We start from the raw sequence: 21,441 nt of genomic DNA, 5'->3' as shown, positions 1-21,441 counted from the left end.
CACTCGTGACATGAATACGGTTTCTCTCCAGTGGGAATATTTATATGCATTTCAAGGTTTCCTCTTTGTGAGAAACTCCTCCCACACTGAGGGCATTAGTACGGTTTGTGATGTTAAAACCTTTCTGAATTAAACTCTTTCCAAGTTGATGGCCTTTGAAAGACTTTTCTTCAGTTCTGAGATCATGAGGTTTCTGACGCTGATGTTTCTCCTCCACTTCGCTCAGTTTTTCACATCCATCGAGTCTAAAAATGACCACAGTAAATTGTCAAAAAACAATTATATTGTGCAAATGTAAAGCAAAGAGAAATGGAAGGAAACCAGAAACTGAAGTATTTGTTTTTACACGCTTAAGGTCAATTCTGTCATGTTTATACGATCAAATATAGTAGAAAACGGCTTGTCAAGACCAAGAATCATCATTATTAGTGTCACTGCCCACAAAAGAGACTAATCCAGATTCACTAATGAATTCACAGTTACTGAACTCAATCTGTTGAGAGATTAATAACGTGTTTGTCTTAATAAAACAAGAAATAAATGGCAGATAATCTAAATAGCCTCAATTACAGCCCTTAATAATGAATCTAAACGCCAGTTTTACACAGATGAGCTGAAAAAGTGACTTTAAAAGCAACTCAAGTGATTTGAAACCTTCAGTTACTGAAATAGCAGACAAATGTCATGAAAAGGTAAAAACATTAAAGGAAGAAACACAGCTGAAGGATTAAATCCTCATGGCTGTGTTGTTCCTCAGCTGTGGTTTCTCTCTTCATCTTCATCATCTGCTGTTCTCCAGTCTGAACCCAGAGACTCTGTGCAGGTTTGATCGGTGGATCCATGACTGTCACACACACTCTCCTGAGCGTCAGTGTCACAGAGTAAAGTGAGTCCTGTGTGTCTCTGGATCTCTGACGATCTTAAACTACTCAATAGTGCATTAGCGCCGCTACTGGCAGTGGAGAAACACAACACCTTCATCTCTGGAGGATCAGGGCTCAGGTCTCGCTTTCTCCTCAAGTCAGTCCACACTGAGACTCACACACCGTCCAGAGCAAACACAACATTGAGGAACTAATCACAACTACACAGATATTCTAACAGTTTCTTACACTGTTTTCATCAGGGATGAATCAGGAACTGCTTCATATTCATGATTATGGGCGGAGCTCTATGACATCACTGCATGTGTGTGAAGACTTCAGTGAAAGTGAAACTGAACAGATGAACCTGAAGCTTCTTCACAACAACATTCAGAAACTCTGAAATCAACGATCAGATCTGATATTCACTCACAGGTAAGCGATGGGAATGTAAGTTCACTAGTTTAATGTCATGATGCAATATAAGAACGTTTGTAAAGTTAAAGTCTGTGTTCATGTCACATATCAGAAACAGGAAGTGTGTGAACTGCAGACAGAATAAACAAAGTTCAGTGAAAATCATAACTCCATTAAACAGAAATGACACTTGGTGTTTATTTAGTAAGTTATTTGTTTGAAAAATTACAGTTCCACTAATTTTCTGTTGTCTTTTATAAAAGATCTTATGATGGTTTTAAAATGTTGTTGTAAAAATCTGTTACATTTGCTGTTCTGAGGCTCCCAGAGACGCATATTTAGTTTCTGTTTGGTTTCTGTATTTAGAAGTTAAAGTGTTAGTTCACCCAAAAATACCTTCGTTCATCTTCAGAACACAAATTAAGATATTTATGAAATCCGAGACTCTCTGACCCTCCATAGACAGCAATTTAATGACCACTTTCAAGGTCCAGAAAGAAATTGTTAAAATAATCCATGTGACTACAGTGATTCAACCTTAATTTCATGTTTTTTTTTCTAACTGATACAAAAAAAATGAGTAAAAATCTGCATTCTAGCCTTTTTACCACTTTGTGTGTATGAAGGGAAAGCGTTATACCATATAAGAGCTAATATTGATTTCTCACTAACAGAAGCAAGAATAGATTCAACCCAAACAGACTGTGTAGCTGTAATAACATTTAAAAAAATAAAAAGTTATATTCCACCTAAAATATTGTTTAGACTCAATCGTTGTTTAGTTAAATAAGTCAAAATGGGACAAACTACTCAAAATATTTGTCCACTAGGTGGCGCTTCATGTTAACATTCATCATTGGAGATGCTTCCTCAGGTTCAACATTGAAAATTTCGAGTAGATACAATTTTAATAGCAGGCCAACATATTTTGCACTGAACTGTTATATTTGCGTCCTTTTATGATTCCTACATGAAATGATTTTTACATTTCCAGCTCTTGAACGCATTTTCATCAACTCTCAGACAGATTGTAGCCTAAAGCTTTCAGTGGCTTTGATGTGGATTGATGTGATTGGCAGATGTGTTGCTGCAAATTCAAACAAGAGAACCAATCAAAAGCATCAGAATAGCATCGCTTTACTAAACAACCTTTAAATCACAGGAGACCTCGCGCACATCAAAAACAGGCGAAGCAACAAACTAATATTATTCAACATATCCTAGCGTTTTACAGCAAATATTCAGATCCTTTTTTAATCATTAACATTTTCATAAGTAACTGAAATTTAATTACACTTTTTTTCTCAGTAACTGATAACAGTTACATTTGTTTTGTAATTAAATTACATAACTGTGTTACATGTCACTAGTTACTCCCCAACATGTATTTAACATGCAAAATCCATAGCCTAATATATTCAGTGCATATAATTATCAAAATCCCTCTATTCAGCCGTGTAGATGATATATTGTCATTACTTATCTTTTTAGTCATGGCGTCCTCCAGTGGTCCAGCACTAAATGAGGAGCTCCAGTGCTCCATCTGTCTGGAAGTGTTCACTGATCCAGTCACCACTCCATGTGGACACAACTTCTGCAGAACCTGCCTGAGCAAGTGCTGGACGGACACACAGACCTGCTTCTGTCCACTCTGTAAAGACACATTCAGCAGAAGACCTGATCTCAAGATTAATACAACACTCAGAGAGGTTGTGCAACACTTTAAAGAGAAGCTCAATCTAGGAGAACCTGAGGTGTTCTGTGACGTCTGTGGTGAAAGAAAGCAGAAAGCTGTGAAGACCTGCCTTACGTGTCCAAGCTCTTACTGTGAGACTCATCTGGAGCCTCATCTCAGTGTCCCACGTCTAAAGAAACACAAACTCATCAATGCTGTGGAAAATCTGGAGGATTATATATGCCAGAAACACGAGAGACCTCTGGAGCTGTTCTGCAGAGATGATCAGACGTGTGTGTGTCTGTTCTGCACTGAAGGAGAACACAGGACTCACAACACTGTTCCTATAGAGGAGGAGAGTCGAGAGAAGAAGGTAAAGAGATTCAGACAAAGCACTTTAACATCCCATGAAATGCAGTTCCCTATCAGTCAGTCACATTCAATGTTACGTTGGACTGAACTGATGTATAGGGATCTTGCCTGAGGGCCCAATCACCTTCGAGTGGTAACAGAACAAGCCAACAAGTGAGATTTGTGTCGCAAGCCACTCCCCGCTTCCGGGTATATAAGGCAGCATGCAAACTCGCACATTAAGCTTTTGCTTCAGAGCAGAGCGGACATTGTTTCACTCTGCTCTTCGATCATCATTCAGTGAGTCTACTGAACAAGAGGGAAGCTGTTCCTGTGTTGGTGTGATGGCACATTCCAGCAGAGATCACGGTTGCTGAGTGCTTGCACAGTTAAGTGCAGCGGCTGTACCCCTGGGTGCTTCAACATCTAAAGAGCAATTTATGTAAAAGCCAGCCTATTAAACATGGTGACTTAGTAAACATGCTGATGCTGCCTCTTTTTAAGGATGTCATTAAACCCGTTTGTTTCTGCATGTGGTCGTTTCCTGGCCTCGTCTGAAAGCCCAAGCATGCTGAGGTAACATTCGTTCATGAGTCATGCACCCACTGCGGGAAGATGACCATTGCGATGCTGAGATAAAGACTGAGATACCTTGAAAAAGGTGGATTCCCCTCTTCTATTCCCCGATCTGGTCTTTCTGCGCAGCAGAGAGCCATTTCGGTTAATATACAGGGTGATCTTAGGATTACAGTGGGAGCTCTCCCACTCATCTTTCACATCACAGGCTGTGGAGCTTCCGTTTGTCGATCGCTGCATCAGAGGACAGGCTTGAGTCATTGGGGGATGAAGTCATTGAGGGATGAAGATTCGAATGTGCTGCCCCCTTCGGGGAGAGTACCAATGTTGATCGAGTCCAACCTGGAGCTGACTGCCATGATTTCAGCTCCAGGTTTGACTCCACAGAAGGGAACAGCACAGTCGAATCTCCATCCCTCAATGACGGATTATTGGATGATGGTATCTCTGAATGATTGGTGTCTCTGGGTGGCACACAGTGAACAGCAGCTTTCCAGTCCCTTTCTTCCCGCAAGTGCACGAGGAGGTCACAACATCGTGGAAGGCACCTTTTTCTGCCAGAAACCGTTCCGCTGCCTCCTCCGCTCGTACTACCCTCGATGGCGGGGTGGCCAAAGGATACATGGAGATCCCCCTGGTAGAGCGTGCAGTTGTGGTTCAGTTATATCGTCTGCGTCTCCAATCCAAGGCCTGTAAGTTCTCGGCTACATTCGCAGCCAAGGCTTACAGCACCGCTGGACAGCCCACCTCTGCCCTGCATGCTATAGCCCTCCTGCAGGTATATGAGGCCAAACACTAAAAGAGCTGCATGAGGGTAGTTCTGGTGCAGGGTTGATGCAGGAGCTTTAGACAGCGACGGACCTCGCTCTCAGGGTGATGAAAGTCACTGCGGCTTCTCGGCCAGACGATGTCCACGCTAGTGGTCCAGGAATGCCATCTCTGGCTGAACCTGGCAGAGATAAAGGAAGTCTACAAAGGTCGATTTCTCGACTCCCCCATCTCCTAGGCCGGCTTCTTCTGTGACACTGTTGAGAACTTTGCCCAGCAGTACAAATGCAGACAGAGGCGATGAAACACATCCTGCCCCGGCAGTTCTCAGTAGTACAAATGGCAGAATGCTGCTGCTGTCTGTGACTCGATGACAAAATGCCGTCTCATGCATCTCAAGCCTCTCCCTCGCGTGAACTGTGGAGCCAGGTAAGTTTGCCACCACACTCACGGCCCCCACACCGGGACGCTGTGCCTTCAGAGGCTGGCCCCTGTGCGCACAGCTTTGCCCCACTTTACCACCGGTTTACCTCAGTGGCAGACAAGGATTCTCCTGTGCTACATGTGGAGATCGCAGTCCTACTGGCGAAGGATGCGATAGAGCCAGTCCCTCCAGCCGATATGAAGTCAGGGTTTCACTTCATTGTACTTCTTTTTGAATCAGGCCCTTCACAAGCTTCCATTCAAGATTCCTACGCAGAAACACATCCTCACATGCGAGTATGCGTTTCCCCCAGTGAGCCTGCTCACACAGACCCTGTGTCCACCCGGACCTGGTTCCCAGAACTCATGCTCCTCAAGGCAGCCCCTCCCTGGCGGATCCCCCTGAGGAAGGACCTGCTTTCTCATGGAAGGGGCAACAATTGGCACTCGCATCCAGACCTCTGGAATCTTCACGTGTGGTCTCTGGATGGGACGCAGAGAACTAAAGTGGCCTACCTCCAGCGGTAGTTGACACTATCACTTCAGTTAGAGCTCCCTCTATGAGGCATGCTTACGCTTTGAAGTGGAGCCCCTTTATTGCTTGATGTTCTTCTCGCTTGCTGTATTCACACCATGTGTTTGTACATGGACCACACTCAGAACTTCAGAACAGCTCTTTGTCTGCAATGGAGGACAGCAGAAGGGAAAGGCCGTCTCCAAAGTGCCCACTTGAAAGTGGATGCCATTGCTTGGTTTACTAATCCCAAAGCGAGCCGTGACCCCTTGGAGTGAGAGCTCACTCTGCTCAGAGTGTTGCTCCCTCCTGGGCATTGGTGCATGGCACCTCTCTGGCAGATATATGTAGAGCTGAGTGCTGGGCAACATCTAACACATTCACGAGATTCTACAGTCTCAGAGTGGGGCGGTTTCTAAAAACAGGTAATATGCCGGGTAGGCTGGCTCGGTGTCTCTCTTGCTGTGCCATTTCCCTCTAAGGACGGGATACGAGTGGTTATTCTGCTCCTTAGGTGAGTTCCCCCAACCGTTAAACCCTGGTGGAGTTCCTCCAGCATCCTCGGCAGTCAAATGCTGGTGCCAGGTCTAGTAATTGTGTGTATCCCAGTTGGTCGACCCCTGTCCTAGACAACTTTGTAACGGTATTGACTCCACCTCTGGACAAGGCGAGAACTTTCATATGTAGCACTGCCCAAATCGTCAGTCTATATGAGTAACTCCACGTTACCTCCCTATGGGCAGGATGTGGTTTCCGTAGCATTCCTTTCTGGTTGGAATAGGCACACTTCCCAGTGTTATCAAGTAGTCTCACTGTATAGGGTCAGAAGGAACACAAGTGATCGGCATTCTCCATGCAAAGCCATGTCCTTTCTTCCGCCCCAACAGGTGCAGGGGGACTAGGCGGCTTACTCTGGGCAGTTGTTGTAACACTTTCCAAAGGGATCCAATAATTCAATTCAAACCGACGTAACGTTGAACATGAATGACTGATAGGGAACATGAACTCTAGGTTACTAATGTAACCCCCGTTCCCTGAAAGAGGTAACAGAGATGTTACGTCCCATCGCCACAACTCCTGTACCTCCGCTGAATTGGCAGGGACTCCGTCTCGGCTCCTCAGCAGAAAACTTGATGTGAGAGTTTGGCATATAAACCCAGAAGCAAGGAATGGCTCGCAATGTAAATCACACTTGGCTTGTTCTGTTACCACTGAAGGTTGACTGGTAAAAGTCACTCAGGTGAGATCCCATTATGTCAGTTCAGTCCGACGTAACGTCTCCATTCCCTCCTTCAGGGAATAGGGGTTACATTAGTAACCTAAATGTTTTATTTCCTGTGTCTTGACATGTTGAAGAACTTGTCCTTTACCCCCCCCAGCTAAATCCAATAGTCTTTCCTTACATCTAATAAAAGCTGCATAATTTTTTTTCTAATTAATAAAACTGTCAGAAGATGGAACGATATATTCAGTGATAAATGTGTCTGTATTTTTCTCTGTATGTAGAATCAGCTGGTTCAGACACAGATAGACGTTCATCAGATGATCCAGGACAGAATGAAGAAGATTCAAGAGATCAAACACTCAGTAGAGCTGAGAAAGGTTTGTGCTTCGATCAACCCAAGTTCATATCCGGACTTATGGTCACTTCCAATCCCCCTCTCCCATTTCACTTTCTGTTCACTCTCCAACTATCCTACCAAAAATACATCTCAAAAAATTGTATGCATCATAGTATTTCAATCTAATTAATAAAGGTGTTGAAAACATTGAGAGTTCTGCCATCTTTTAGTAATCTTGGTTTATTGCACTCGAGTTGTATGCAGTTCTATTGGAGTGCTTTGACAGCTCGTCCTCAAGAGCAGCATGAACATTTATTTTGTGTTACACTGAAAATCACACATTTGAACTCTTTCCACACCATTGATGGAAATTTACGGCTTTCTGTGTTTTCACTGTTATACGGTAGGGAGCGCTATTATACATCTTCTGAAAAAGTACGGAATCTTCTGATCAAAACACAGGTGAAGAAGCAGAAACAAGTGATTGCATATGTAAGCATATGCATATGTAAAATAATGCAATCAACATTAAACAGCATATAAATCAAATCTGCCCATGTTACCCTAATGAAATGTTGACCCAGGACGAGCTATAGGACTATAAAGCTTTGGGGGTGTTGATGAGCTCAATCTACTCCATCTATGTTTTGATCATCTTTCTGAACACGATCCAAAAATGCATTTTTGCTCAAAATATTGCTTTTTATTAAACTTACCCTGTTGATAAAAAATAATGCATTAAGATAGAATACAATTGTGTTCTTTCTTTTACTATATTGCATGTTTCAGATATTCATTCAACAAACTATTCTGGGGGCCATGGCAATTTTTTGAAAATGATCAAAAATGCTGGCAGTAGCTGGCAACTTTTAAAGAAAAAAACGCTGGTGGGGAAAGAGTTGATTGACATGAGTTTAATTGATGATGAGAGATTTTCATTTTGTGGTGAAGTATTCCTTTAAATAATATGTGAATACATAATAGATTATCAAATAGAACATCTTTTAACTGTTGTCATTCATCAGAGAAACACAGAGAAAGAGAAATCCTCCAGTGTTGAGCTCTTCACTGATCTGATCCGCTCCATTGAGAGATGTCAGTCTGAGCAGCTGAAGATGATGGAGGAACAGCAGAAAGCAGCAGAGAAACAGGCTGAAGATCTCATTAAAGAGCTGGAGCAGGAAATCACTGAGCTGAAGAGGAGAAACACTGAGCTGGAGCAGCTCTCACACACTGACCATCATCTCAAACTCCTACAGGTCAGTCAACATCTGTCTCATCAGCCATCAAGTACAATATTACAGGACAAACCAGAGGTGGGGGACTTGAGTCACATGATCATATTCTGTTTTTGCTCTATTTCTCCAATGACAATAGTTCCAAACAAGCCACAGCAAAAGAGGTGCACCGAAATTTTTGAAATGTTTATCAAAAAATTAAGAGCTTGGGGTCTCAGATTCCTTGGGTCATGCCGAAAGCGTCAATAATGACTGTTTTTAACACTTTGACATATCGAATTTGGTAGGATTCATTGTCAGCATGTCCTGAAGGAAACTGAGAAGTTTGAACACAGAGCCACCTAGTGTCCCAGAGATATAAGGTTTTTCATAAAAAGGTTATTTCAGCTTTACAGTTTCTGTAAGAATGAAAATCAACAAAGACTTTTTGCTTTCCTGTTCAAACCCCCTCTTTCTTTCCACCATTTGTAATTCCTAAAGTCACAAGAGGTGCTGATACAGATCAAGGCTTGACGGTCACAGCTTTGGCTTAAGACATTGTAAAACAAAGGCTCTGACCATTTTATCATGCTTTAGAAATCATACAGAACTGAAAGAAGCAGTAATAACTAGGGCTGGGTAATCGATTCTTACTTTTATAAAACAATATCGATTCTTAAATCCAAAGAATCGATTACTCATCCTGTTTTCAGTTAATGAATGAAATAATCATTGTAGCACGCCTCCAATCCAATAAATTGCAACAATCTTTGTGCTTTATTACTATTGATGTGAAACAGTCTCAGATTTCAAATTGAGTCTATTTTTTTTAACGAAATTCAAAAACATAAATACCGTTTTGGCGCTGTGGCGTGAGAACGCTCTCTCGCTCAGCTCAAGAGGAGCGCTGAGAAAACATGAACGGATCTTCTCTTCCACCTTAATACCAGTAACAGCGCAAAATATGATAATTAACATGAATGAGCTTCTGAAAGTGTGTTAAAAGATACAGGACAACTTCAACTTCAACTTCAACTTCAATCATGTCACATAGAATAGCTCAATCAGTGTTTCAACGGCCATCTCTTCCATACTTTGAGCTTCAAAACTGCTCATCAGAATCCTATGGGTGACGTCACGGACACCTACGTCCATATTTTTTTACAGTCTATGGTTTCAACCGCAGAAAGATGCAAGTAAAACAGCTTGTAAACAATGTCATGTAACTTCACATTTACCTCAGAAAAACCATATCCAGTGTCCATAAACTCGTTAGTCAGCTAGAAAAATTAACTCTAGAGAGGAGCATTTTGCTAATTATATGCACCACATTACATAGGATATTCATTGTCATTTTTAATGTTCTTCAATATTTAATGGATGTATGTACGAATAAATCTGGCAAGTTTTTATGACAGCCACCATTTAAATGTTTATATTTCAAAAAACGAATTGGAGTAGAATTATGATTATGTAATTGTTAAGTTAATATTATAACTTAAGTTAATTTTTACCTTCAATATTAGTAGGCTAATGTACTCAAGGTTGTAATAATTTCACTTTTGGGCCCACCCAGGGACGCCAATTATGTAGTGATTTTACCTTCGTCCATCCAAGGACGTTAAGTAAGGAAGTGATTGGTACTCACGTCACCGCTGATGTTGTGATTTCTGGATCACACGTCACTTAAGGTGTGGTTATGAGTACATCAGATGACCACCTTCCCCCTCTCTTAGTTTGGGACACTAGTCAAGGTCTTTTACCTTGGCCCTATGAGAACACTCCACACAGGAGCTGTTCAATCATTTTAGATTGAATGTAAAGTGGGGAGAGTTGGTCAGCTGATTTATCTGAAAGATTGGTGGGTTTTCTAACTTGTAGAGCCTTTTCTGTATTATCAGCACAAGTAAGACACAATTGTAATAAAATAGATTTTATTAGCAAAAGATAAACAAGAATAACTAACACAACTACTAAATGAACACAATGAATGATAAAGGAATAAAGTGCATAAGATACATAAAATACATGTGATTAAGTTGAGTGTGGCTATGGAAGAGTTGCGTTATCTTATGGAAAGATAAACTGTTGTTTCTCTGAAACTAAGGTGAAGAACCTTATTATGCTTCAAACAAATAAACGAAAGATTATTTGTTATTAACTAGCATCAGTTAAATTACCTCTAATGTAAATTAGAAAATCATATACTGATAATATACAACAATGCCAAGGTTTCTGGAAAGAGGTTTGGTTAAGTGATATTTACGTTCCACTTGGTTGAGTAAGCAGTCCGATGGAGGTGATTCTTCCACTGGTTGTGCTGGGTGACAATGCAGTGGGAAAGGAGCTGGAAATCCGTTTCAACAGTCTTGAACACGAAGATCTGTGGGATGCGGATCTCCTGGAGCACCAAAGGGTCCTAAAATCTGGAACACGCAGATGAGGCCCTGAAGTAGGTGCAGAAGGTCCTTAATCTGGAACACGCAGACGGAGGAACCTCAAAGTGAAGGTTTGCTCTCCTGAGCTTGACCTTGTTGCAAATGTCTCTGTGTGTCTTCTGACTCTGTGGGTCAGACACTCAGGACTTGGTCAATCCGCTTTGGTCTCTCTGGCATGGAGACTCGGGACGTGCTGTAGTCTCGCTGGACTAAAACTCTGAACGTAGTGGTTGTTAATGTCTCTTTCCTCTCAGGCTGGAGGCTCAGAACGTGGTCGTATCTGTTGCTGCCTCACAAGCTGTAGATTCAGATCCTTGGATCTTTTGTTGTCTCTCTGGATGAACCAGAGGCTCAGAACTTGGTTGCTCTGTCACAGTCTCATCCTCGCCGGACAGACTCAGAACTTGGTGAACTGTTTGTCTCTCTCAAGGAGAAACTCAGAACATTACGGTGTATCTGTTATGTCTCTCTTGAAGGGAGACTCAGAACGTGGTGAACTGTTACAGTCTCATCCTTGCTGGGGAGACTCAGAACAAGGTGTGGCTGTTGAAAGGGTACCTTTATCCTTTTCTGAATAGGAGGAGATTGCAATTCGGCGCTTCTCCATTCCAGTGTTGCGATTGGCTGCTGGCATCAGAGGGGGTCCCTAGTGAGACTCACCCTCCTTTCTCCTGTGGAACTCATTTGCATACTGTACACAGTTAGAAGTCTTTAAAGTTTCTTTAAAGTTTACCAATGCATTTCTCACTTTCCAAACCACCATCAGAATACCCTTGGCAATATTCTAAACAAATAGAAACCAAACATGATGGGATAAGATTGAACTGTTCATTAATTTGTTCATTAACAGCTGATTCTGTGTAAGATGTTGGATTACAAATAGCTGTCACTGAGAATACTTATTTCTCTGAATAAGTATGAAATGGATTTGTGTAGTTTACATCAGTCTTAAGGTTTCCAAACATAGTTATGACTGGATTTGGATAGATCATTTTGGTCTTTTTCACCCACTACTGCTGAGGTCCTGTGGATTTTTTATGGCAGTCATAGACCAGGACATTAGGGATGTGGGTGAAGGCCAGAAACTGCATGTGGACCAATGAGATGTCTTGTCCTTCCTGGGCTTGGTACAAGAGCTGGTCTTTTTGGCCTGTAAGAGGTGTCTGGATGTTGTCATAGCATCTTATCTGATGGCGTTGGACAGTTTGTTTGTCTCAGTCTACCAAGATCCAATCAAAATGTAGCAAACCTTTGTCCACTGTTATGGACAGAGAGTGACCCGGCCATAAACCGGGCCCTGGAATGTGCTGTCCACTACAAGGTCAATCAGCTGACTCCCATAGTTTACAACATTAGTTCAGAAATTTGTTTTCCTTGAGAAAATGTTCCATGTTTTGTGCCTGATACATTTCCAAAATAATCGATATTGAATTGAATCGAAAATCGAATTGAAAGCTTGTGAATCTAAATCGAATTGAATTGTGAAATTTGTGTCAATACCCAGCCCTAGTAATAAAATCACAATAGGTAAATGAGTTAAGGCAAGATGTTTATGCGCTGGTCAATTTACAGATTTTGTTTTTTTATAACGTGTTGTTTCACACTAGTGGAAAGAAAACATCCAATATACACGTTTATGTGTTTATTTTAGTGAACTTATCTATTAGTTTCTGTAGATTGAAATTGCAATACATATCTTTAAAGTTTATGACAGTTTCTCTTAAGCAGTGATTTTATTTAATACTTTTATATTTTCATTTTATTTATTTTGTAATTTTTATACGTCTTTTTTAATGTCTATAATTTTTACTCATTTTTATTTCAGTTATTTTAGTACATCAAGTTACACTAAATAAAAGTGAAAAATGTTCCCCTGGCATGTGTTTGGATTTTTTGAGTGTGTGTGTTTTTAGTGTCAGTTAACTATATTAAGCGTCAGAAATCTCCACTTCTGCAGCACTTGCAACACACACACACACACACACACACACACACACACACACACACACACACACACACACACACACACACACACACACACACACACACACACACACACACACACACACACACACACACACACACACACACACACACATTCCTATCTATATTCTGAAGGTGTGTTCATATATAATTCTCTTCAATAAACTCACAATGCTTTTTTTCTGGCTGTTGACAGTATTTTCTGATTTATGGAGTGAAAAAAAGAGAAATTCAGAATCCCCTCAGTAAAAACCTTTAACTCTAATGTCAACAAAGTCAAACAAGAACTTTGAATCTGACTTTATCCAACATTCTGAATATCCAATGTTATATACAATATATAAATGAATATACAATATCCATGTACAGATGTCAGTTCTGAATATTTAAATATTCAGAAATTGGATATTTTACCCTTTTCACCTGCGGTGTTTTGCCTCAGCAGCTCCTGCATAAAACCTATTGAACTTATTTAGAAATAATAAACATATTTAACAGTCAGAGTCTCTCTCTCTCTCTCTCTCTCTCTCTCTCTCTCTCTCTCTCTCTCTCTCTCTCTCTCTCTCTCTCTCTCTCTCTCTCTCTCTCCTGTAGATGAGCTCATCTCTGTACAGTCGTCCACACAGCAAGAACTGGACTGAGATCAGGATTGACTCTGATGTGAATCTGAAGTCTCTGATTTCAGCTCTGACTGAACTGAAGAAAACTCTAGATGGGACTCTACATGAAAAACTCCGTCAAACTGGTGTGTGAATATCATACAGTGTATAGATTTGTTTTGTAGTAACTGTCTAGGAAAAAAGCAATTTCAAGGAAAATTATGGATTAAATAACATTTTCGCATCAGTGACCTGTGAATTATTTTATCTCTGTCTGCAAAAGATCACACTGTTCATAAATATAACTGCAACATAACTTCAACCTGCCATGTTAGCATTAGACTGGTGTGATAAAATCACTTACTAAACCCAGTCTATGTAAAGTTTAAATTTAACTCATGTCATAATCAGTTAAAACACTATGGGCCCTATTACTGTAACTTACTTTAGAGACATGTAAGCAACATGATGTAACTATCCGTGTACAAACACTAACACATCAGCAGAACTCACTACACACCACTGATGCTGCCAATAGAGAGAAACTCACTGTTAACCTGAAATTATTCCTATTAATAATTCATCATTATATTGTCATCTGTGTTCACAGGGTTGACGTGGGCTCAGACGTTTGCAGGTACAGTGTGACTGACACAATACACTCACAATACTTCTGTTAATAATCTGTATTATATACAGGGTTGCCCATAACTGGTACAAATAAACGATGCTCAGCAGAAAACGTGAAGGAAAGCGCTTTTGCACATGTTTACTTACTGGAGAAGGATTTGGATATCTAATTTTGATAATAAAAACAATTTAAATTCAATATATATCTAAATATTAACGTTATTGTATTGTTGGTATATAAGCTAAGCTATGAAGTAACTAGTAACTAGTAAATAAATTGTAAAATTTTATAAGTTTCAAGATTTCAATAATTTAGACATGCTTTTTGATTTCAAAAAATGTATTTGACCATTAAAAGAGCCCAAAAACTTAAAATGAAAAAAAAAAAAAAACGAATTAAAAAATAAACATAATATAATCTGCCATGTTGAAGAGAAAAGAAGACGGTGAGGAGAGCAGTCAGGAGGAAAGTGATGATGTCAGCGTGTAGGATGAGTGTGAGCACCAATCAGCTTCTCCCCTTGAGAACCAGACCAAACGAGTTATGTGCACCCCTGAATATATACTGTACATCTGAACATGATTCTGAAGTTGATTGATAATGTCTGATCTCTCTCAGTGGATGTGACTCTGGATCCTGATACAGCGAATCCACAGCTCATCCTGTCTGAGGATGGAAAACAAGTCAGTCTAGGAGACATTGAGCGGAACGTCCCAGAAAACCCAAAGAGATTTGAGGCCATTTGTGTTCTGGCAAAGCAGGGATTCAGTTCAGGGAGATTTTACTATGAGGTGCAGGTGAAGGGAAAGACTGAGTGGACTTTAGGAGTGGCCAGAGAATCCATTAACAGGAAGGGGAAGAACACACTGACTCCTGATGATGGATTCTGGACTGTAGCTCTGAGGAATGAGAATCAATATTTTGCTTGTGAAAGTCCACCTGTCTCTTTATCTCTGAGAGTGAAACCTGAGAAGGTGGGTGTGTTTGTGGATTATGAGGAGGGTCTGGTCTCTTTTTATGATGTGGAGTCCAGATCTCATCTCTACTCTTTCACTGGTCAGACTTTCACTGACAAACTCTATCCATATTTCAGCCCATGTGATAATGATGAAGTTGAAAACTCAAACCCTCTGATCATCTCACCTTTACTGGATTAGAATATGTGAATGAAAACCAAAAGGAAATTTGCACAAACCGGAATCAAGTAGATTTTAACTACAATTATAAAGAAAAGAATATGTGATGGACAAAATGTGTACAAGTGCAAAAATAAACTGTATATTCAGGCCCTTAAAATAATCAGTCACTGATAAAACATCAAATATAATGAAACATTTGTGAGTTATATGTTTTGTGGAAAAAAAAAATATTTCATCACTACATTTGAATGGTCAATTTGTTACAAGTCTATATTTTCTAATCAACACAAAGATTTGTTTGCTTTTCTCTTTCATTTATACTTTGCTGTAACTTTTCAAATCTACAATGAAATTCTACATAATATCCTACATTTCCAAACTTTCCAGAGTGTTTCTATTGTTATTTTGTAAGGAAATCTCTGAAGTCATTTTCTCTCTTTTCTCTCCAGCTGTTAATATTGAATGTCTTGTGAAATGTTGAGGTTTTTGGTTTATATTGTAATAACTGCAGCATCTGAATAAAGACAAGTGTTGAATTCTATAACTGATATTGATTATAATCTAAACAGATAATTATTATATAAACACATTAGAGAATGAAAGTTCATGAACATCTGCTCACATTAACATTACAACAGACAGACAGGATAAGAATAAAACGTGGGATATTTATTGTCGAATAAATGATTTTTATCCAACAATAAAGATTGTGAATGAAAACACTAATATTATCATTCAGTGTGGATGACTCTTCAATCTAGTGCATATTCTTCAGGAGAAGCGAGAGCATTAGAAGCTTCACAATGACAGTGTTTTTGACTTTGGTTTGAGCTCAATATCAGTGAATGCGTGCACCTGAGTGAGCTGACGGCAGTCCATCGATGCCAGGAGCTTCTGAGAGCCGGAGACGGTGGGAACAAACTTCTCCATCAGTGTAACCGTCGCAAGCTTCTCCACATCACTGACACACAGAAAGACAATATCAACTCTCTGGAAGCTGTTCACTCTTTAAATATCATATTTAATGCAGTACAATCTATGTTTCTGAACCAATCTAAAGTGCATGAACACGTCACAGCTGAAATTAAACTGCTGTTAAACACTGAAAGTCTTACCCATACGGGATCTTTCTGACGCTCTGCATTCCCAATCCCTCTATAAGGAACAAAACGTTCCTCAACACTTGTGACAGCGGGTTCAGGAACGGGATCTTGACTGTCAACTCTTTCCCCAGCACAGCGTCCTCTAGAGGCTGAAACAGCACAAACACAATCAATGATGGAGAGTTTCTTTATGATGAACTGAATCCAAATACGACGCCTTTAGATGTTTCACCAGTTATAACTTTTAACGTTAATGTGCCATTTCTATTTTATTTAACCCTTGATGTAACTTATATATATATATATATATATATATATATATATATATATATATATATATATATATATATATATATATATATATATATATATATATATATAAAGCTGTGAATTCAGAATTCACTAAATTAAGCACATTTTAATTTGACTAAGATTTTTTTTTACAATGCTGTTAACTGTACAAGTATTCTTTACCAAGAAATACTATTAAGAATTTCCCCCAAAACAGATACATTCTTTATGATAATTTAAGCAGTTACACTGAAATTGTTTTTATTGGCGAAAGGCAGCATTAAACCATCAAAATGAAATGTTTGTTTATTTGATTATTGTAATGCTCTACTGGGTGGTTGCCCTGCTCGCTTAATAAACAAACTCCAGCTGGTCCAAAATGCAGCAGCTCCAGTTCTTACTAGAACCAGGAAGTATGAGTATGACCATATTAGCCCAGTTCTGTCAACACTGCACTGGCTCCCTATTAAACATTGCATACATTTTAAAATCTTGCTGATTACTTACAAAGCACTAAATGGTTTAGCTCCCCAATACTTGAGCGAGCTCTTAAAGGGTTAGTTCACCCAAAAATGAAAATTCTGTCATTATTTACTCACCCTCATGTCGTTGGACACCCGTAAGACCTCCGTTCATATTCGGAACACAAATGAGGATATTTTAGTGTAAAGCTGATGCTGAGAAAGGCTTCAGATAGGCCTCCATTGGCATTCAGTACATTTACACTTCCAATATCCATGAAAGGCACTTAAAACGTTGTTACAAAGTCCATCTCACCACAGTGACTCTACAATAATTTTACGATGCGACGACAATAGTTTTTGTGCGCAAAAAAAATCAAAATAACACCTTTATCCAACTTGTTCTTGTCTTCCGTGTGTGTCTCCACGACGCATGCGTGAGAATATGACGCAGATCCGGCGTTCGGACACATGACCCAGAAGAGATTTGTTTACAAGCAGAGGAAGACGCGCGTATCTCAGCTGTTGAATTCTACATTGATCGTGCTTTAGGTCTCAGCGTAGTTCTCAAAATGGGGCTAAAGTGTGCCTTTCATGCGTCATATTCTCACGCATGCGACGTGGAGACACACACGGAAGACAAGAACAAGCTGGATAAAGGTGTTATTTTGATTTTTTTTTGCTCACAAAAACTATTGTCGTCGCTTCGTAAAATTATTGTAGAGTCGCTGTGGTGAGATGGACTTTGTAACGACGTTTTTAGTGCCTTTTATGGGTCTTGTGAGTGTAAATGTACTGAATGCCAATGGAGGCCTATCTGAAGCCTTTCTCAGCATCAGCTTTACACTAAAATATCTTCATTTGTGTCTGAAGATGAACGGAGGTCTGACGGGTGTCCAACCACATGAGGGTGAGGAATTAATGACAGAATTTTCATTTTTGGGTGAACTAACCCTTTAACATATTATACTCCATCACGTCTACTGCGGTCTCAAAACTCTGGCCAGTTGATCATACAGAGCAGGGGCGTCGCACCCGTGGGGGATGAGGCTGTTTTAACACCCACACTTTTCCCGGTGAGAGGGTTCAACACCCACACTTTTTCTGCAGTTTTCCCGCAGTTTTGCACAAACGCTTTAGGGATGCCACAATTATCATTATAATATTAAACCGTTCGGTACGGCAATCACGGTTCAATAAGCGCTTGTGAATTGCGTGGTTTTCTTATTTTTTTTGCAGTGTGTCTGTGAGTCTACGCGCTGATATGAGCAAATATCCATTCACTAATACTTTACACAGTGCTAGACACGCTTGCAGTGCTGGAGTCAGAGAGTTATACTCACGGAACACTTGAGTTATTCACAATCACGAAAGTTAATTATTTGCATGCGTTTTAAAGCCTTGCCGGTTATTCGCGTGCTATGCACCGTTTTAACACGCAGAGCGCGCGCAGACTAAAAGCCTGTCAAACACTTGATTACTGGACTAAGTAGTCTTACTGTGCTGTGTCATACTGTCAAATACACACAAGGTTAACATAAACACAGTCGGTTATGTGTAAAGTGAAAGTACATTTGCGTGTGTCTGTATATTAGATGCACGTCTTAAATTGACAGGAGCACAGCCTATAGTGAACACGCTGTCCTTAAAGGGGCAGTTCACCTCTAAAATTCTGTCATTATTTACTAACTCTAATATTGTTCCAAACCTGTATTAATTTCTTCTGTTGAACACCGACAGCTGATGGTAGCCACTGACTTAAATTTTCATAAAACTACAAAAGACATAGAAAGCACTCTCTGCTCTTGACTGAAAACATTAATACAGTAGCTTTAATAAGAATCAATTTATTTTATATTGAAGTCTATGTAGTGTTTAATTTTTACATTTATTCATTAAATTTCATACTTAAATGCTGCTGTACAGCTTTGAGCTGCCAGTGTAAATCTTTATACATATTTATTTTATATTATAGGCTACTATACACTAGGGTAAGGTTTTTTTTAAGTAAAGTTTTAAGTTTAAGTAAGGTTTTTCAAGTCTTTTAAGTAAAAAAAAATAATTGCATTTTATTTTTCTCAACATCTTTCTGTCCCCGTCGCCTAAGAATAGAATAGCAAAAAACTGATGTGACTAGCCATCAGAACCCAATCGAACACCGTGGTTAAAAAAAAACCGAGGTATGCAGAATATATATATTATATATCTTGTATGTTATACCTTTTGTACCCTTCTGTCATTGTATTCATCGTTTTTATTGTTAACAAACAAACCACATCCATCCCCCACACTTTTGAAAAGCTTGCTACGCCTCTGATACCGAGAATATCCAAATCAACTGCAGGCGGTCGATCCTTTTCCTATTTAGCACCTAAACTCTGGAACAGTCTTCCTAACATTGTTCGGGAAGCAGACACACTCTGTCAGTTTAAAGACTAAAAACACATCTCTTTACTGTGGCATACACATAAAACACTTTTTCGATTAAATGATTGTTAGGCTGCATTAACTAGGTCAGCCGGAACCGGGAACACTTCCCATAACACCAGGGGCCCTATCTTGCACCCAGCGCAATTGACTTTGTACACCGACGCATATGTCATTCCTATTTTGCACCCGCGCAAAGCGCGCTTTTCCCTCCACAGAAGCACGTCGCAAAACTAGTGAATGAACTTGCGCTCCCTGGGCGGTTCAGCGCAAAAAAGGAGGCGTGTTCCGGCGCAAACAATCCCTGGTGCTATTTTGCTGTTCCATTAAACAATTGCGCCACTGACCAGAAAAAACCTAGTCTAAAGTCAGTGGCGCGTTGCGCGTTGTTCATTATGCTATTTTAAGGGCGCATGCTTGACCATAATGTATAGCGTGCACAACGCGCATACACTTTGCTCATGTAATCTACACAGATGCAACAGTTATTTTTGCAAATCATAAATTGTTACACTAAAAAAATATTAGCACATGAGATGACGGAAATCATTGTGGTGTGCCACGAAGATGTGAAAAAATAGGCATAAATCTAGCTTACAAATGATTCAGGCTAGTTGTAATAATTAAGGATAAGACCTGTTTGCCCAATAGTGGCAAGACATATGTAGCCTATATAAGGACATCTGACAAATTGGTTTGTCCATCAAGAACCAGGAAAAAAAATCGACTGAAAAACTGAAAAAACTGAAAGACTGAAAAAAAAAAAGACTGTGAAATCACCTTTACCATAATGTACAACATTACAACTTCACTTCTCTGTCTTTCACTGCTCTTACAAGCACATCAGTCTCCTCGGCTGTGAACCGCTCCTGGCGTGCGCCTGGTAAATACGCCATAATAATAGCAATCCATAATGGAACTTGCGCAACTGCTTTTAAAGGGAATGTTGGATGACGCTCGGATTGGTTTATTCACGTTACGCCCAAACCACACCTATGAATAATGAAGCTACTTCAGACCAACCCATTTTAGATTTGCGCCGGGCGCAAGAGCCATTTATCCCGCCGGGAAAATAGCAACAGCGCCGAGACCCGCCCACAAAGTTACTTGCGCTTCGTGCTTTGACACTTGCGTTTCAGATCGTTAAAATAGGGCCCCAGGGCTGCGTTCAGCCCCGACACAACGTTGCAAAACGTTTTTTAATCGGAAACGGTGCTGCCTTGAACACCCTGTTCTTTTGACACAAGAGTTGTAACTATGGCAGCCGAGAAGGCCATTCTTTGTGTTCTTTTTGAGGAATTTTTGGAGCCTGATGAAATCGATATAAATACGTGTTTAATACTGCAAAATACATGCAATCACTGCCCTTGCCGTCCAGAATAAAAGACAACATCCCAATCCCATTTAATGAACCTTTCTTATCTCCTGGTAATCAATTCTAACTTAAATCATTTTCTTACTTTTTTAATAGCTTGTATTTTCTTTCTCACTTTATGTCAGGCACTTAATTACCATATATGAAATTTGGTATATAAATAAACTTGCCTTGCAATTAAGCTAAAGATATAAATAAATACATCATCATGTTGATTATATTTATATATATTACTATTAAACTCTTACAACAATCATGTTTACAACTTTACTTCCATTGTGTGAGCTGTCTCTTTAATACCGCGTGGTTTATATACATTTTGCCGCTGATTGATTGACTGATTCAACCGGAAACCATAGCAAAACGTTGCGCACCGGTTTGAGCTTTGAACGTGCCCCAGACCTGATGTACTCGTTACATCATCAGAAGAATGGCATCTACGCTAATGATAGTCTCTCTGTTTTATCCCGAAGTTTACTGCAGTCAGCCGGATCCGGGCCTCGACTGAGCTTGGTTTCTCCCAAGGTTTATTTTTCTCCAACTGATGCCACCTGATGTCCTTGCCACTGTCGCCTTTGGCTTGGCTTGCTCAGTTGGGGACACTAAAATGTTAACTAAATATCCAAAT

At 39.9% G+C, this 21,441-nt stretch overlaps 1 protein-coding gene across 2 annotated transcripts; it reads left to right on the top strand.

Annotated features, from left to right (window-relative positions):
• Window positions 1-673: 673 nt before the first annotated feature.
• Window positions 674-15,889, top strand: LOC307117651 (E3 ubiquitin-protein ligase TRIM39-like). 2 transcript variants are annotated; one of them, XM_079802632.1, is made up of 8 exons: window positions 1,182-1,298; window positions 2,772-3,328; window positions 7,094-7,189; window positions 8,175-8,408; window positions 13,382-13,532; window positions 13,997-14,023; window positions 14,636-14,991; window positions 15,111-15,880. In XM_079802632.1, exons 2-8 carry the CDS (start codon window positions 2,774-2,776, stop codon window positions 15,117-15,119), a joined length of 1,428 nt encoding a protein of 475 aa, XP_079658758.1. In that variant the 5' UTR covers window positions 1,182-1,298; window positions 2,772-2,773; the 3' UTR covers window positions 15,120-15,880. The 2 variants fall into 2 exon arrangements, with proteins under 2 accessions (XP_079658757.1, XP_079658758.1); XM_079802631.1 differs by having other exon boundaries at window positions 674-1,298; window positions 14,636-15,889.
• Window positions 15,890-21,441: the final 5,552 nt, after the last annotated feature.

This window comes from Gobio gobio, assembly GCF_949357685.1.
Source record: "Gobio gobio genome assembly, chromosome: 21".
NCBI classification, from domain to species: Eukaryota; Metazoa; Chordata; class Actinopteri; order Cypriniformes; family Gobionidae; genus Gobio; species Gobio gobio.
This window is presented reverse-complemented; position numbering and strand designations above follow the sequence as displayed.